Source organism: Stigmatopora nigra, chromosome 10, assembly GCF_051989575.1.
Source record: "Stigmatopora nigra isolate UIUO_SnigA chromosome 10, RoL_Snig_1.1, whole genome shotgun sequence".
Lineage (NCBI taxonomy): Eukaryota > Metazoa > Chordata > Actinopteri > Syngnathiformes > Syngnathidae > Stigmatopora > Stigmatopora nigra.
In genome coordinates this window covers 11,465,418-11,483,168 of record NC_135517.1, presented here as the reverse complement: position 1 = coordinate 11,483,168, position 17,751 = coordinate 11,465,418, and the positions used below count along the sequence as shown (strand labels likewise).

Genomic DNA, 17,751 nt, shown 5'->3' with positions numbered 1-17,751 from the left:
TCTCGGTCGTGACGTCACGCCCCTCCCTGCAACATCAGCACCACCGACTGTCTCTCACTTCTCATCGCATTTAGGGGAAATATTTAAATTAAAGAAGTAATTGGAGAAATATGGTGAGGGATGCCAATATATCAAATTCATGCACGAGGGGGAGTAATACTAAATATTAAAATACGTGAATAATTATATAATATGTAATGATTTAAGGATGGGGAAACAGGGATATGGGCAAACATGTCGATGAAAATGTAATAATACAGAATAGTTATTTTTAAATCTATAATTATTTAGATGATATGAATGATATCAAATGTGAATATTTTAACACGTGACCATACAGAGGCAGAAAAGACTAGAATTCAGGGAATTAGGCGTGGAAGGAGACAGACATTGAGCTCGTAAAACATGTCACCTTTGTTCAACTAAGCTTATAATTATTCTCCTGTGTGACCTCTTGAGCTTTTTCCTGCATTATGATTGGCTACCACTTCACGGCTAGCCTAATTCGATTGGATGACATGACTAGTAGGCGTACAAGGAAATAGTTGTTTCGCAACCACGCCGTTTGTCTTATATATATTTACTATTTCACGTTCTGTCTAAATCTAAATTAGATCTATTTTGTTTTATTCCTCTGAAAACATGGCCAGCCTCGACCTTGATCGCGTCGGAAAAAACTTGTTGAAAAGCGTGGACACCGGAGAGGTAATTTTGAAATTTATAGAAATGAATTTGGATGGAAAACAAATATGAGGTTGTCATACACTTATCTAACTTTCTGTTTGAATCCACGATGGTGACTACATACTCGAGATCTATATTCATATTTTATAGACATTGTTTAGAGATCTAATGGCTGTAATTGGTATACTGAAAATAGAAGTTAAGTGGGTCTCTTGGATGATATACAATGATGATAACGTGCAGTGAAACAAATAATTAGTATAAATCCTACCAACGTTTCTCAGATCACATGGAAAATATATTTTGTGGTGAAATACAGTACAAAAAATCTATTTTAGATCAAGCAAAAATACATATACCCATATAGATTCAGAAAAAAATCCCATAAGTATTGAAAACAACCTATAACGCCACTAATTGATGATCGTGTTGTTTGCTGTGTTTTAACAGAGTGTGGAGCTCCAATCCCTATGGCAGGAACGACCCGCGGTCTTGTTCTTCCTGCGCCGTTTTGGATGCCAAGTGTGCCGTTGGACAGCGGCCGAGATTAGCAAACTGGCACCCGACCTGAAGGCCAATGACGTGGCGCTGGTGGGCATTGGTCCTGAGGAGTTAGGCCTAGAGGAGTTCAAGAATTTAGGTTTCTTTAAAGGATGTAAGTAGCGCTCGTGTGATTCACTTATCTTCAAAGATGTCGCTGCCTTCAGTTTTTGGCAGCAAGGTCTGAAATAAATCAATTATTATATATTTTTTTAGCAATTTACATTGACGAGCAAAAGAAATGCTACAAGGATTTGGGCTTTAAAAGGTGAAGTAACCTTAGCACACTTATTTGAGGGCAAAATTTGGAATTTATCCAAAGTCTGCCACCTTAAAGAGAAGATAAATGTTTCACTCCTTTAATAATTCTCCTCTTGAATTAACTTTTAGGTACAGTGCTTTGAGCGTGGTTCCCGCTGCATTGGGGAAGAAAGTACGAGAAGCATCTTCCAAGGTGGGAGTTGTTTTCAAGTACTCTAGATCGGACCCCCTCCTGCCACATAGACTGACACTCTCTCTATTGCTACTCCTTGACATAGGCCAATGCTGACGGCATCCAGGGAAACTTCTCTGGAGATCTGCTTCAAAGTGGAGGCATGCTTATTGTTGCCAAAGGTACATTAAACAACATTGACTTGAATTTGAATGAAAATATTAAGCAGTGTCTATGATATGATGAGTAGAATATTTATTCTACTCATCTTATCATAAACACTGCTTAATATTTTAATTGTTATTCCAATGTAAAATGACTCGGGCCTAACCTCTAAAACAGTTAAACTACTCCTGGAAATCAGGGGTGATGGCAGGGCAAAAAGAGCCAAGAATAGTAAAAAAAAAAATTCTAAACAACATTAGAATTAAGTTTAGTGTAAGATTAGATTACATTTATTTTTGCGTGTGTCTGTGTAGTAATCCAAGGTCATTTAAATTTGTTTATATTATTATTATTATTATTGTACTGAATAATGTCTCTTTTTAGTATACACCACAACCACTATATAGTTATTAGTTACTGTTAGTAAATCGTGGGTGGGAACATATTAATTTGTGTTTAATCCCTTTCTGTGGGAAAATTGATTTGAGATACGAGTAAATGTACATATTAGCTCGCTCCCGGAACCCATTAAGCTCATATCTCAAGGTATTACTGTATTTTGAAGTTCCTCCATAAGAGGGCAGTGCTGTATAATATGAAAAGAGACTACTTGAATAGAGTAGGTGTTGGGTTTATTCTCTATTACTATTATACATATAGTTAGTTGTAAGTTGTTTCTATTGTTGATGCTTAAAAAAATCCTGTAGTTTAGATTCGGACTGTCTTGGCATGAAAAAATAGCCATTCGATAATGTAATTTTTAAGCTACTTGTTTGAATATTTAAAATGTCTTGCCTTTTTCCTTTGTCATTTTTCTTTGAATTTGACAATAACAAATTATGGAAATGCTTCATGAAAGCCAAATAAGAGAAAGTAAGACTAGTAGGTGTTCACTTTAAGTGTAATAAAGTAACATTGGGCAATTGGTTGACACCAATAGGGATCCATTCCATTTAAACTGGCTGCCATTTATATGGATTTAACGGATTTGGAGATGACGTCTTCATAACTTCCCTCTTCTTATTGTCCAGGGGGAGAAAAGACTTTACTACATTTCGTCCAGGACTCCCCAGGAGATTATGGTCCACTGGAGGACATTGCAAAATCTTTGTCCATTTCCTCTAATGCCAAAGAAGGACAGAAGCCAGTGGTAAGTCACGTTACTTACTATCATCTATGTCGACTTAAGTTACCTAGACAAGACCTCTTCAATGAGGATTTAAATGGTTCAGAAGGAGGAAAAAAAACGTGACATTCCCAACCCACATGTCAATTTCTTTTGGTTTTACGTCAGCACGGCTGAGGGCATCTTACAGGCTTTACCACAGACAATATCACGCTTGTTATTGAGTCGTCACGGCCCATCAACTCGCAAAAGTTGGACATTTACTCGCTGGGAAAGGACCGTTAAGTCAGTATGATGTTGTAAATAGAGATATTATTTGCAAAATCATTACCCAAGCCACAGTTAGACAATAAAAATGGAATGTTCTTCAGCTACTAATCCATAGCCGTTTTGTCTTAGATGTTATCCAACATCAGCATAAAAGATTATTAGTTCCACATAATAAGAGATAGATAGATATCATTTCAAAACATTTTAGCAGTAAAAAACTATTTAATTCTAGCTCAAAGTCATCTTTGACACGGACAATTGTAGTTATGATGTCCTTCTTAGTTTATTTATTTGTTGGCTGATATTGGATGCCAAGATTTAACAACTTTATGATATTTATTCCATTATTAATTGACTGCACAACTATTTTGATATGAATTAATTGTTGCGCAAATAAATGTCCAAATAGCAAATGTTTAATTATATATTTTTATTTTTTAAATATGTATAAATATTCCAATTTAAAAAGAATAACACAAGATGGTGAAAATGTTAGTTATTCTCTTTTCTTAAATCTATATTCTGTTTATATACATTTATTGCTTTTTTTGTTAAAAAAATGGAAAGATTTTCTTCTAATTTGAACTCAATTCATTTCTTCAAAATAAGATATTTATAAATCATGAACGTTTTGGAACAAATTCCAGCAGAAATGATTGGCCTGCAAAATGACGCATATTTTGTGTGTCACCCTGTATTTTGTGGCTCAAACATGAGCATCAATGTGTAGAAATGTTATTTGACTGACAGGTGAGTGGGACAGGATTTAATAGCTGCCCATCCCTCAGCATTAGAAAGTGAAGGGAAAGCTTTGATTTTCTTCAGGGTTAACAATGCTCAGCATTGCCTGCTGCTCATCAGTGGCCTTTTTTTGCATGACAGAAATTTTCTGGGAACAAACCCCTTTTTCTTTTTGAATAGCAGACTGGTCTTTTAACAGTACGAGTCCATTATTTCCATGGCCTTTGCAAGGCATGAGATTATTTCATGCTTTCCCATCAGCAGAAAAATCTATTTTTTCCTCCTTTAAGCAATCTTCTTGAATTATGCTCAGCTGACAAACGAATTAGCCAAAATTGGCATTCATATAGGTATTTGTAACAACTCCTTATTATTTTTATTTAATTTGTTGAACTCCATCTTAACCTTTTCATGCACGGATAGTGTCCCCCCCTATATTCCAATATTTTATTTTTGGGACAAAAAGGGTATTAAAAGTTAAATCGCCATTTTTTTCTTTGGTTAAAAATGTTAAGTTTCAACGTTTGAATTGCTGTCCTAAAGACATCAAAGGTTAAAAGAACCCCATTTTTTCCTCCTTTACAATTTCACGCATATCATTTCTGTATACTTAATAAAAGTCGTCTTCTTAGTGAGTGGTGGATGTCAACACTGGTAGCAATATTTGTCCTGTGAACATTAGATTTGTCAAGGCGCCTTGTGACGGCCTCCAAGCGTACCTTTTCAAACGCATCCGACTTCCCCGTGACCTGTCCGGGTCTCAACACGCCCTTTTTTCAAAGACAAAAGGCCTCCTTGTTGTAAAGCGCAATTCCAAACGTTCAAGTAAACGAGTGTTTGTCACAAGCTGGTGGACATGCTTGGTTCGAAACATTGAGGTTGGCGGTCGATCCCGAGAAATTCCCGTTTTTCTCAAAAGCGATTTGCCACTTTTTGGTGTGAAAGAAGGGAACCAATTACCGAGCACACAGGATGGTTCAAGATAACATGCGATACGGTAGAAAGTAGAAATGACAAGATTTGAGTTTTCTTTTCTTTCTTTTCTTTTTCTTTGCAGTGCAACGACGACGTTTGCACTCGATGAGATCGTCACCCATCAAGTTTGATTCTAATCTCATCCAGTCGTGAGACCAGATATTTCATTATATCTTACCTATTTGGGAAAATCGCCTTTTAATCAAATCAAGTTTATACTTTCTGACTGCCACTTTTCACTTTTATTTTGAATTTTTAACACTTCTATTTTAAAACCAACTCAACTAGTGATGGTCAAAGATTCTTCAGAAACCCTAAAAATTAATTCATCCACATATTCATAGCTTCTATGGTCAAATTTGATTAAAACAATGATGAATGGTGAAAAGAAATAAGCAAAAATATATTTGTTTGGACATTCACTTTAATGGCAATCAAATATAGGTCAGCGTCACTAAAAAAAATTGCAGTCAGTGTAGAAATCCAATTAACACATAAGTCACATTCATCAAATATTTCATTATACATATAAATTTGGATAAGTAACTACGCAACCTCATAAATAGATAAATCAATTCCTCTGACATTTACATGTGTAACCAAAAATGACTTGCCTGGTAATGACACCCAGTTTCACCATGTGAACGTAACCTATACCTGATTTCTCTGTATGTAAATAATTATCTATAGAACATCAAACTAATACAGGAACACATACATGTACATATATATCTAGTACTTATATTTCAATATATAGAACATTCAGACTAAACAGTCACAAGGCATCCTGAAGGTCTTTTTCTTTCTTTCTCTTTTTTTTCCCCAATGCTCTCTGCAACAGAGACTAATCACCCCAACGTATTGTATACTCAACAACCCTTTTTCCCTGCGCTCTGCTTTGATTCTTCAGCCATTACTTGATAATAAAGATAGAAAATAACAGTCCCAGCCCCATTCGTTCGGGTTCACATTGGCCGTCACAAGGCCTCGCCGTCCTTTCATCTCCATCAAATCAATATGAGCTCCATTTACTTGCCATTGCTTCGTCAAATTTTTCATGTGTAATTGCGTTTGTCCAGAAGGCTGAAAGTCCAGATTTCAATCATGTATGCGTCTGGTTTGGCCAATATTGTTGTAAGAATTAGACAAATGCAACCTTGTTTCACCTAATAAATGTCCCATACACTTGTAAATAGATATAAAGGTGAGTCAAAATGACTGCTTATGAGCTTTCATGATAGCTATTATTATAATTTTAAAACTTTTAAATATAGGAGACACACAGATGACTAGAAATTTGACTGAAAACACCCCAAAAGTTAAAGTGGATTTATGTTCTCAAAGGCCACTCAAATTATTTCTATAAAACTAAAAGTATTGGTCATGACTATAGTTTGGGAGACTCGGCAAAAGCTTCCGAAAATCCTATTTAGATTTTTTTTTCCAGCTTATTTTGAAAAATGGCAGCTTACCTAGAATGTTAATTTAAAGTTAAAGCTGCTCAAATACAAGTCTTAAGTCTGTTCGGTAATTTGCTGCATTTAACAGTCAATAGGTAAACTCATCGAGTGGAACTAATTCTGTTGTAGCCGCTGATATTTTCATTAATTCTGTTAGCATGGTTCACTGGGTGGCGGTCAAATGACATCACAAAGATCTGCCCAAAAGATTTGGATGGAACATTCCTAGAAGAAAAGCTTTTACGTAAAATGTTAGAGTTTCCTCGTGAATTCACAAGAGTTTGCTTTCAAGCCAAGAAACTTTCCACAGTGTCACCGGTTGCAAATTCGATAATAGTGACTTGCAATAATTGCTGTCCCCCAAATACAAAGTAAATGAGCCCCTTTCACATAGTCAGCATCAATATTGTGCCTCCTCTAACTCTGCCATTGCTGGAATCGTGACAAACCAAGTGTTAAACGTTCTACCACACGCGGCACTTCTGCTCTGGATTCATGGGACTGCCTTTTTGACACTGGAATGCTTCCGAAAAAGCTTCAAAGTTCTGGAGTGAGCCAAGAACCCTGCGGGCAGAAAGACAAAATAAGAACATCAGGGTGACTTCGCAAAAGCCCTCTTCAAAGACTGCTGACAAACCAACTTTAGCCAATAGTTGAATTTCAGCAACAACTGGTGTGTCTCGATTGAGGAATCTGACTGGAAATCAATCAAGCAGGATTTGGGGAATGGTAGGATACCCAAGAATATGATTCGATTAAAAAAAAATCTGGACAAGACATTTTGACTCACAAACCTATTGTTCGTTCCTGACCAACCACACAGCTGATGACCCCTACTTTCCAATGCGTAAACATGATTGAATCTGGTGCCGTATCGACTTTACCTGTATTCTAATGGGCTGTGGGAATCTGTCTTTATGGTCTGGCTGGCAAATTCTGGCCGATAAGCACCGCACCAAACCTGGATGTGGAAAAGTGGAGATTCACAATGGAAAGTGGTTCTTTTTTCAAAAGGTACCAATCCACTATTGATTTTTTTTTTCCTAATTGGAGTATCTTTAGAAAGTCAGTTTTTTTTCTATGCTTACTTGGGCAAAATTAAGAAAAAACAGCTGTTTGTGATCCATGTCTAAACCAGGCAAACGAGGCTCTTCCCCTTCTGTCTCCACCCACTTCAGGTAAGCCTGTCAACAGGTGAAAACCATTTTCAAAACACATCTCATGTGTTGTTTTCATCTTTAACTTACGGGGGCATCTAAAAGGCTACCTTATAGGCTTGGCGAACTCCTCCATTGTCTGCGATATTTTCCCCTAAAGTGCTGATTCCGCTCACCTGCAATGACAAGCCCATGAATACCCATTAAAAACAACAATGGTCGACATCAAGGGAAAAAAAGTCTTACATTTTGGCCACCGGCGAGTTTCCAGTTGAATTTGCTGTACTGCTGTACCATGCACTGGGACTGCTCCTTGAAATGCTCTGCAGAGTAATTGCTCCACCAGTTCAGCATGTTGCCGTTCTTGTCAAAATTTCGTCCTGTCATAGAAAATGTTACCTTAATCAAGTAGAAATTGAGCTGTACTGCCAAGAGATTTACTTTATTTTTTTTTCTTTTTAAACTAGAAGGAACTGTGTTATTGTGGAGTACACTGAATCCTTCCTTGAAAACGTGAATGCCCTGAGAAAACTGCAGTAAACCTGGATTCATAGAGTTCCTTGAGAAAATAAACAGACAGACATATAAACTGCGAACATGAGGCCCAAAAAGCGGAGAATTCAGAAACAAAATGGGCTAAAGTACAGTATTCATCACCAGACTGCAAAACCACCCAAAGTCTTTTAGTAGTTGTGAAATATAGTAACGCATTACAACCCATCAATTTCTCAGTCCTACCATTGTCATCGAATCCATGTGTGATCTCATGGCCGATGACCATTCCGATTCCACCAAAGTTTAGAGCTTGCTGTTGATGTTCACTGAAGAAAGGTGGCTGGAGGATGCCTGCTGGGAAAACTGTTTGGAAAAAGATACACATGAGCATCCTCGTTGAGGTTATTCAAAGGCTTCCACATTGAAGATCTTACCGATCTGGTTTCTGTTAGATGAGTAAAACGCATTAACCACCGCGGGACCAATGATCCACCTTAAAAGTGACCCCGTATGTTTATCATTCGGTCATTAAGCATTCCCCGAGCGTTGATTGTTCCGTGTCCATTGACTTACATGTCGGGGTCCACCGGTTCCCTGAGCTTCTTCAGACTCTTGTGGGACTCGGACTTAAGATTCTCCAGGATGTTCTCAAAGTAGTGTCCCTCAGTAAAATTCAACTGAATGGGCAAAGCGTTCCAATTTAGTGGAGTTAAGAAAATACCCTGATGTCAAACCAAGTGTTTATTCTTACATGAGCATATTCTTGGTCTAGCTTTTGGTTACTCTTCTGCAAAATGTGATCTGGATAGCCAATATGCTCTTTGATAGCCTGGGCCTGCAGGAGAAACATCCAAAAGTTAAAGCTTCTCGGTTCAATGGAAATAGTTGTTTCTGTCTGGAACTCATACCACCCGTGTAATGCGTGCAATGACCATTGATTCCAGAATTGGTCGTGGCTTTTTTAGCTGATAGAATCAAAAGGAAAAGGCTCAGAATGATCCGACACGATATTTGCAGTACTCTCCTGCAGCTGGTTCTCGAGTTACTGGAGTCTCATTCTATCTTGATTTTGGCACAGGGTGGATTTTATCAGTAATATCCATATTAATCCTTTGCACAAAAATAATTTTTAGTCACATTTTAGTCATCTCTACTATTACTCAGTTCTTGTAGATGAAAACCCAATTTCGCTGGCCTGAGAACAGTCTGATGAGTACAGGATATTGCATGGATGAATGTAAAACCTACTTTCTCTCTAGCCTTCTCCTTGGAGAGTGTATCCATCCAGCTTAGTTCTTCAAGTGTTTCTACATACGCCATCTGGATTTTCCCGATAAGATCGCTGACCTGCAAGCGCAAAGAAACACATTTCTGGCAATTCACCCAAATGTGATTGACTTCGCGCCCAGTTAGAAGTATGTTCTTATTGAAACAACCCCTATTTCTCAAGTAGATTTTATGTGATAACAAGCAAGAGCCAGATGTTCCTCACCATTTTTTTGCTTTCTCCGGCAAAAGTCGCACGTACATAGAGCGCCCCGACAGCATTCTCCATACTGCTCTGCACGTAACGTACGCATTCTCGCCACCAGGCATCCTCCACTGTGGTCCCGTACAAAGCCTGAATGATCGATAAACGTTAACAAAGCAGTAATATTTCAATTCAATAAAGCAACTTGTTGTTGCGATGGGGTTTTACCTTCCTGTAACGGGTCCTGGCATCCTTGAAACGACGACTCAAGGTTTTAACTTGGTTGATGACCAGCTGCCAGGTGAGGTAATTCTGCATAGTCCTGTATGTAAAACATTTTGCAAAATTTCTGTTGTTTTTATTTTGATTCTTTCTATTTTTTGCATGTGTGCTGACCGAACACTGTGCTTGGAGAGGACTTCGTTCAACCTTTCCAGGTAAGGCAAACCATATACAACCACTTCTTCTTCAAGCGCTATGTCGAGGGACACAGTGGCGAGGACACCTCGAACAAACCGTGTCCAGTTAAAGCCCTGCAGAACAAATGTTGCTATTTATTTTCTTATAATAATACTGCGAATAACTAGAAAAAGGGGTCAACAAGGCCGAGGGTTTCTTCCCTGGTGGGCCCTCAATGTGTAGTTTAGATGTTCTCAACTGGGCTTGTGTGGGTTTTTTCCGTTTCCCCCTACATCCCAAAAACATGCATGTAGCATGGCTGATGGGAAACACAAAGCTGCAAATTCCTTCGTCAAGAAGAGGTGGTAATGGAAAACAAACGAAAATAATAGGGTGTAAAGGGTCATTAGAAAAAGTCAGAGACTGCTACTACACCGGCTCATGACTTTAACATCAAATTGTCATCCAAAAGAAAACAATCATGGCAAAAATGAGCCACAGACTGCTTCACCAAGCCTCAAGACAAAGACGTGATTATCTAATCACATGTAACAGCCCACTCTCGTAAATTGCCCATGCAAGATTCGTGTTAATTACTTTCTTTTGTCTGATTGGAGCATTGTAATCAACTGCTTCGTACAATCCCGTGCGTTATCTCTGCAGCCAGATGCAGAGTCCTCACTCACATTCAAGCTGAATGAGTTCTGCAGCTCGTTTAGTGTCATCTTGTTGTAAAGGGCGGTGACGTCCTGGCGCTCCTCGGCCGGCAATGTCGCCTGGAAAGAAAAAAAAAAATATCTGCCACATTGTGCCAATGCTGTGAGACGAAGGCTGATAAGTGTTTTTCATTGTCATTCCTTTAAATGTAACAGTGCTTACATTCACAAAATATTCTCATGACGTATTTGTATGTAGTTGTATGTATATGTATGTATATGTATTTATATGTATATATATGTGTATACATACATACATACATATGTATATATATGTATAAACATACATACATATATGTATATATATGTATATACATACATACGTATATGTATATATATATGTATATACATACATACATATATGTATTTATATGTATATAATATACATACATACATATATGTATATACATACACACACATCTGTTGCGCAGCAATTGACAACTAATCTATTGGTAAGTTAGTTACATTTAACGAGAGGTTACCACACAGTGAGGTAAACCTTCAATTAGTTTTTTTCTAGCATTCCGCTCATCAAGAGCACTTCTCTTTCCTTGTTGAACTCACATTTGCAATGTCTGTCTCCAGTGCCATCACTTGCGACATTTCCTCCCACACGCGCTCGTCATCCTTGGTCAAATTCCTGTCCTCCCGGGTCATCTTGGCAATGGTGACCATGAAGTGTAGGTAAGCCTCTCGAACCTATGGTGGCAATATCAATTATTATATGCACAGATTGTTGGGTTCCTCACTGTGTGCTCTTTGCATGCTCTCCCCGGGCTTGCGTGAGTTTCCGTTTCCTCCCATATCCCAAAAATATGCTTGTTAGGCTGGTTGAAAAGTCTAAATTTGAAGGCCTCACCTTTTTGTAGTTCCCATCATTGAAATAATAATCTCTAGATGGCATCCCTAGACCCGGTTGATCAATCTAAACAAAACACAAAGAAATGAAAGTAAACTGTCATCAATCTGTTGTTGATATACAGACGATAGACCACCCATTAGTCTTTTGGCTCCTTACGTAAAGGATATGTCGCTGAGAATCTCGGTCGTCGGTCCACACATACATGTCCACGAGAACCTTCTTGTGAAAGCGAGCCGTCATGGTCACCAGAATGTCCTCCAGGCTCCATTCTTCCTCCGCAGCAAATGAAAACATTCACAACTTTAGGTCGACGATAAGTGCATTCTTTCAGGGTTCAATAATCAGCACACCGATTAACTCAAGGTTGGTGGGGGTTTTCTTACCAGATGTGGCGTTCCAATCATCAGAAGCCACAGGCCAGTCACCGATAATGCTGATAAGCCTCATGAGAGGCTGAGAATCACGCTGTTCAATGAGGTCTGAAGAAGAAAGCCCGAACAACATTAGGGACACCTGCACAGGTACAATGCAACAACTGTAACTCTTATTTTCTCTTTATGAAGCAGTCTAGTTAACTTAATGGGACTTATGGGATATTATTGAGGTATATTTGACCTTAGAAGCTATAGAGCAAAATCCAAACACTACTATGTTCTGGAATATGGTCAGATTTTTTTTCTTTCGACTTGGAGATGTAACTTACGTTCGTTCAGGCAGGAGGTGTAAAGAATTTTGGCCTTCTTGATGGCATCTCTGTCGTTGTGGCTCTCGGTCTCGAGAGCTCCTGAAAAGCAGGAGACAGCAGCAGGCTTCTTATTAGTGTTTATTTAAGACATTGTTCATTGTTATAAATTATTAAATGCTTAATATCTGAAAGACTAATTCATACAAAGCATTGATTTTGTTGGATTGGTTTTAATAAATATTAGTTACATTAGTATAGTAACAAACATTTCATAATGTATGTTATAATTGATCAGATTTGTTTCGTTTACAAAATCATACATTTAACAAACAACTTTGTATATTCATAATAATTTCTGAATCAAATTAAATGTTTCAGGAAAAAAGTCATTCATTTTCTGTAGGGTCACGGGGGTGCTGGAGCCTATTCCAGCTAACTATGGACAGTAGGTAAGGTACACCATGAATTGGTTGCTAGCCAATGAGAGTCAATGGTAATAACACATTGTTATACTACATTCAAGTTAGTTTTAAGTTTCAATTGCCTGGTAATTTGGCCATTTCTATTTCATTGATGGTCACACACTGACCTTTAAGCACAATCTCCAACTTGTCCCTAAGGAGGTCAAAGACGCTGTGACGCGAGCTCGTCTCGGGAATGACGTGCCGCTCTAGCCAGCCGCCGCAGGCGTACTGATAAAAGTTATCGCAGGGCTTCACAGTCGCGTCCATGTTGTGAATGAGCCGCGATGCTGTTGTGAGAGTTTGGTCAAATGTTGAAATGAGACTTTTTTTATTCTCAAATCTTGAAGGCCTCACCTGCTGTGACGCAGTCTGCGCTCGTGCAAACATTTTCAAGGTTGGAGCGAAATACTTGACCTGGATGAAAAAAAACAATTACTGAACAGTCACTTACCCTAAAAATTGTGATATTTTGCCATAAAACGAAAGGTTGGACTTGTCAGTCAATGGATTATAACTTGTGTGCTTCTTTTTTGGCTTTTGTGACACTTTTAAAAGTGCAATTGTAAGATTCTTATATCTAAAATATATATATTTTAATTTCTTTGAGATATTTTGTGATACAATTGAGATGTATTGTGGTTAGATGGAACCTATTAAAATGTTATTTAATTGTAAAAATGACAACTTTTAACTCTAACTCTTTGGCCTCCATTAACAATGATAGACCGTATCTCCCTGTTGAAATGGCTTGTACGTCTATTATCTTCAATGCCCACCAATGAGGAAATAGATAGACCAAAATCTTTTTGTATAAAAGGTCAGACTCATAAAAATGTCCGAGTAAAAACATAGACCGTTCGTGTAAAGCATTTGGGATTGATCACTCGGTCACACGGACGGTGGACTCAGCGGTGACTTTTGTGTCATCCTGCTGACTTGGCAACAAAGTGATTTTAGAGTATTAAGCGAGGTGGCGCTTCCACTCTGACACTATTAATCCCTTATTGTGCCGCTTTTACTATCAGTCGGCCCTGACAGATTTGCTCACCTTCCACGTCGGCTGATTTCCGAGGCTCGGTCGTGCGCTGGAATTGTTCTGGAATGCATAGATTTTTTTTATTTTAGAAAGTCATGAACAAAAACTCTCAAAGTGAGGCTACATAATAAGGCTACCACGATTTATCAGCAGGTAAACAACTATATAGATCATGGATTAATTGTTCGGAGATCTCTTGACCCCAAAATGGTCTAAAATCTTTTTGAGCCTTTCGGTCACAAGATGACAATCAAATTGATTTTTGTTACCTTTCAGGGCAGACGTATATAGGACCACAAGGCCGCCCAGGGCGCAACTGACCACCAGCAGGAGCACACACAGACCGATTTCCGCCACCGTCCATCCACGTTTGCCAGGTTTACTCGATTTTTCCATGATGTCCATTTGGCTTTCCGATTTGCCCATTCTCCTGACTGGAACCTCTATAGGAAAAAAAACAAACAAAAAATTGATTATGGGACCCTTACCTCTTGACTATTTTAAGGACATACGAGCCTGACCTGGTAAATGGCTTAATTCTGTAAAAATATCTCAATAATAAGACTGTTCTTGTTTTGTTTCATACGTTTCTCTTGTAAAATTATCAATACAAAATATTTACTGATATTTTCCTTTACAATCTTTTTTAAATTGGAAAAATGTTTCATTTTATTCAACTGTCAAAGATTACTGGTGAATAACGTTGCTTTTAAACTTCAGAAAACCTAAATGTCACTTGGCCAAGTGCATTTATAGACACCAAATGCACTTTAGATTATTTCCGCTTGGCATAAGTATAGAGTCGTTACTTTTCCCCGCTCGGAGTAGCGTAGAATTTTTTTGCACAGAGTTGAACATTACATTCTTATCGCTGCTTTCCATGTGTCTGAAATAATTTGGCGTTGAACTGAATGTTTTTGCGAGCAGTCATTTCGCTATTAAAACTCGCACATACACACATTAAGCTTGGAGCCATAAGCCTATTTCAAGGGAGCTCATTTGCATACTCCATAATTACGTGCGCGCCAAGTCACCTTTGCGTCGTGGCCGGTCCGGTCGAAAGGACAATGTCGAGCCATCTACTGTGGTATTGCCCACCACCTGTTTCCTTCATCACACTTGCCCTATCATTTGGCCTGACAGTAAATCACGGCGTCCCACCGCGCCGGCCCATTAGCCCTCCGCATACCACCCTAAACCCTTCGACATCCCTACTTATGAATACTCATGGGTGAGCGAGAAGGTCGGGCTCATTAGAAAGGCATCAGAGTGCACCAAAGCGTGTCTGTCTGGTCTTCTAAAAGTGTGAAATGGAAGCCTTTTGTCAAGTCTTGTTTTTAAACACATCCATGTGAACTTATTGGCCAACACACTGCCTAGAAACACTTTTTGAATATGGCCAAACATTTTGCAACTCATTCATTCAAAAAGTCAAATCAGCTTGTCAATTCATGCAAACGCTTCATTTTTTTCACAGCTGGTGGAACCAGATCACAAGAATATTTGAATGAATTTGAGGATAACAAGTTCAAAACAAACTACGACTGCCTGGATCCCTGAAAAGTATCATCACCCCAAAGACATGGCAATTACACCTGAAGAGGATGCATGACTTCTACTGGCAAACTTTGAACCTACAGCCAATGGTAAGTCTGCTTTTAATTACTTGAAATAATATCAAAACCGGTTCCAAGGATCAATGTGTATACATTGCAGGAGTTTACCTACCAAATTTTCTTCGGATTCACCCATGAATAACTAAAGATTATCTATTTTAATGAATGTCCTCTCAAAGAAAAACAGTTTTTCAGTACTCTCTAATTCGGCGCTCTCTACCAGGTGTCCAAACAACTCCCCGTAGGCCAACTATGGCCAGCTGCCTAGTTTTTATTGGCTCACAACTAAGGATGACAATATTACTGAATATGGCCCGCACAAGAAGCTTAATTTCAGCCTCTTTACATTCTCTATGACCAATCAGCCTACCATGCATGTCTTTAGAATGTCGGAGGAAACCGGAATACCCTGATAAAACCCACACAGACCCGGGGAGAACATTCAAAGTCCACACAGGTGACCCGACCTGGATTTGTACCCAGGTCTGTGTTTAAAGTCATACACACAGATAATAGACAATAAACTAGAAGTCCCGCTTTTTGCCATGTTACCACACATTGTTAATAACAGAGAATAAAAAATAAATATAGGAGGAAAATGTACTAGTGACGGACAAAGCCAAAAGATCATTACTCAACCATCTCTTCATTTTAGTTGACCGCAGCTTGACGGCAGAGCGCAACTGATAACGCTTCCAAACGTTGTGCTGGCTAGAGGCACAAACTAATTAGCTGTTTGCTAAAGGTGTCGTCGCATAATTTCAATTTCTCCACATGACTCCAAAATGAATTGAGTTGATGATATCTGTTCCCTGTGGATAAATGTGATTGAAGCTTCACGTTTGGTTTATGTGGAATAGTTTTTTCTTTTTATCAATGCTGATTTTCACATACATTAACTCAAATCATATTTTTTTTTTGACATGAGAGGAGTTCAAACAGTATATTGATTATTGTGAAGAATCTTTTTAAAGGTTTGATTAATGTCAGGTATTATGGACTTAAAAAAAAAACTTTTTCAGGGCTTATACTAGCGTATTAGTCATTCTGTCATTTGAAGTATTACTTGAATATATATTTTTTATATATTGATCATTATATGTCACATTTTATATCTCAAACATGTTATCATTTTAAAATCTCACTTCAGTTATTTTATAGCTTTGCAAAAGATGTATTTTGAATTGACACATATCTTAATGAAATATTTGATCAAATTCCTAGGCAGCCAAAAATATCCATTATCAAAACAATACACAACCAAGTCTATCCATATTTCCTTTAAAATATGAAATATTTTTCAACTGACCTGTTTTATTAACACTCATTAGTCATTAGGAAATGATACACGCACACTTAGAAACATTTTTCTACATGCATATGCAATATTATTTGTTACAAATATTTTTTCTAAACTTTTTTTTATATTTTAGACTTATGAAACAATGTTAGTTTTTTTTTTTACATATTGCATAGCTTGTTTCAATTCATGCAAATAATGAACAAAACAGATGTGCATTTTTAGCACCGTCAACTATGATTAACCCGCATTATTATTCTTTTTTTTTTTTTTTCTATCCCCTTTAGGCTATCCATTACACTTATGCAAAGTTTCCTTATCACTGATGTTAATGATCATTTTTTGGGGGGTAATTTCCTTTTAAATCATGACATTTACTAACTAAACTTTTCAAGCTACAGCACAGACATTCAACATGAAAAAAATGCAATTTTACTCGCCCATTCGGAGATCATTTTCACCTCAAATAATGAAAAGTGTACTCAAGGAGAATTTTTTCGAATCAAAATGGAACTATGAATGTTAGAAAGTACCACAAAAGATTGCGTTCATGAAAATTTAACACTTCACATTGACTTTTGCCGCTCCCACCCCCATCTTTTTTCCAATCCTCGTTATTAGACGTCACCCCGGCAACGAAAAACGGCGTCTTACCTTTGAACGGGGACGCTGCAGGTGGGCGAGCCGTTCCCCCCCGCCACCGTGCAAACTCTCACACCCCCCCTGCAGCAGACGCGCACGCTAATATCTCAAAACACCCCTGCTGAGTGAGCATCCACTCAGAGCTGGTGTGTGGAGAAATGAGTCCGTGCTGCGGTTTGCTCGAGGGGGAGATCCACTTGTGAGCCAGTGTGCCGCTTGGGGGGGGGAACAAGGAGGCGGTGGATATGCTATGAGAGCGAGGGAGGGTGAGAGAGAAAGAGAAAGAGAGAGAGAAAGAAAGGGGGAGGGAAAAGGTGCATTAGTATTTGATAAGAGGAATGAGCGCAGTATTCCCCCAGTTTTCACGGTTTTTCACGTTTCGTGGTTTTTGCAGTATACCTGCAAAAAATGGGAAACTACTCGAGGTGGGCTCAAGTGAAATCAATTTTCATTCAAATATTGATTAAAGTTCATCTGCGGTTGCCATTGATGATGATGATAGATGTCAAATTCA

At 38.3% G+C, this 17,751-nt stretch overlaps 2 protein-coding genes and 1 long non-coding RNA gene across 3 annotated transcripts; 2 read left to right on the top strand and 1 right to left on the bottom strand.

Moving 5' to 3' along the window:
• The first annotated feature begins 501 nt into the window (after window positions 1-501).
• prxl2b (peroxiredoxin like 2B) lies at window positions 502-5,780 on the top strand. Its single transcript, XM_077725477.1, has 7 exons — window positions 502-705; window positions 1,135-1,339; window positions 1,441-1,492; window positions 1,615-1,678; window positions 1,764-1,839; window positions 2,854-2,972; window positions 5,017-5,780. The coding sequence occupies exons 1-7, from the start codon at window positions 643-645 to the stop codon at window positions 5,041-5,043; spliced, it is 606 nt and encodes a 201-aa protein (XP_077581603.1). The 5' UTR covers window positions 502-642; the 3' UTR covers window positions 5,044-5,780.
• A 3-nt stretch (window positions 5,781-5,783) lies between these two features.
• LOC144202627 (uncharacterized) lies at window positions 5,784-14,185 on the top strand. The gene is made up of 4 exons (XR_013327526.1): window positions 5,784-9,954; window positions 11,218-11,316; window positions 11,881-12,015; window positions 13,956-14,185. It is a non-coding gene; the product is annotated as an uncharacterized LOC144202627 (long non-coding RNA).
• mmel1 (membrane metallo-endopeptidase-like 1) lies at window positions 6,832-17,454 on the bottom strand. The gene is made up of 24 exons (XM_077725473.1): window positions 17,250-17,454; window positions 13,949-14,122; window positions 13,692-13,739; window positions 12,998-13,057; window positions 12,769-12,930; window positions 12,198-12,278; window positions 11,878-11,973; window positions 11,651-11,763; window positions 11,492-11,557; window positions 11,197-11,331; window positions 10,603-10,692; window positions 9,914-10,050; window positions 9,746-9,839; window positions 9,539-9,667; window positions 9,295-9,393; window positions 8,798-8,881; window positions 8,620-8,723; window positions 8,481-8,539; window positions 8,290-8,409; window positions 7,798-7,931; window positions 7,662-7,727; window positions 7,483-7,578; window positions 7,279-7,355; window positions 6,832-6,958 (listed from the first exon to the last, which is right to left on the bottom strand). Exons 2-24 carry the CDS (start codon window positions 14,103-14,105, stop codon window positions 6,859-6,861), a joined length of 2,307 nt encoding a protein of 768 aa, XP_077581599.1. The 5' UTR covers window positions 14,106-14,122; window positions 17,250-17,454; the 3' UTR covers window positions 6,832-6,858.
• Between the last annotated feature and the right edge of the window lie 297 nt (window positions 17,455-17,751).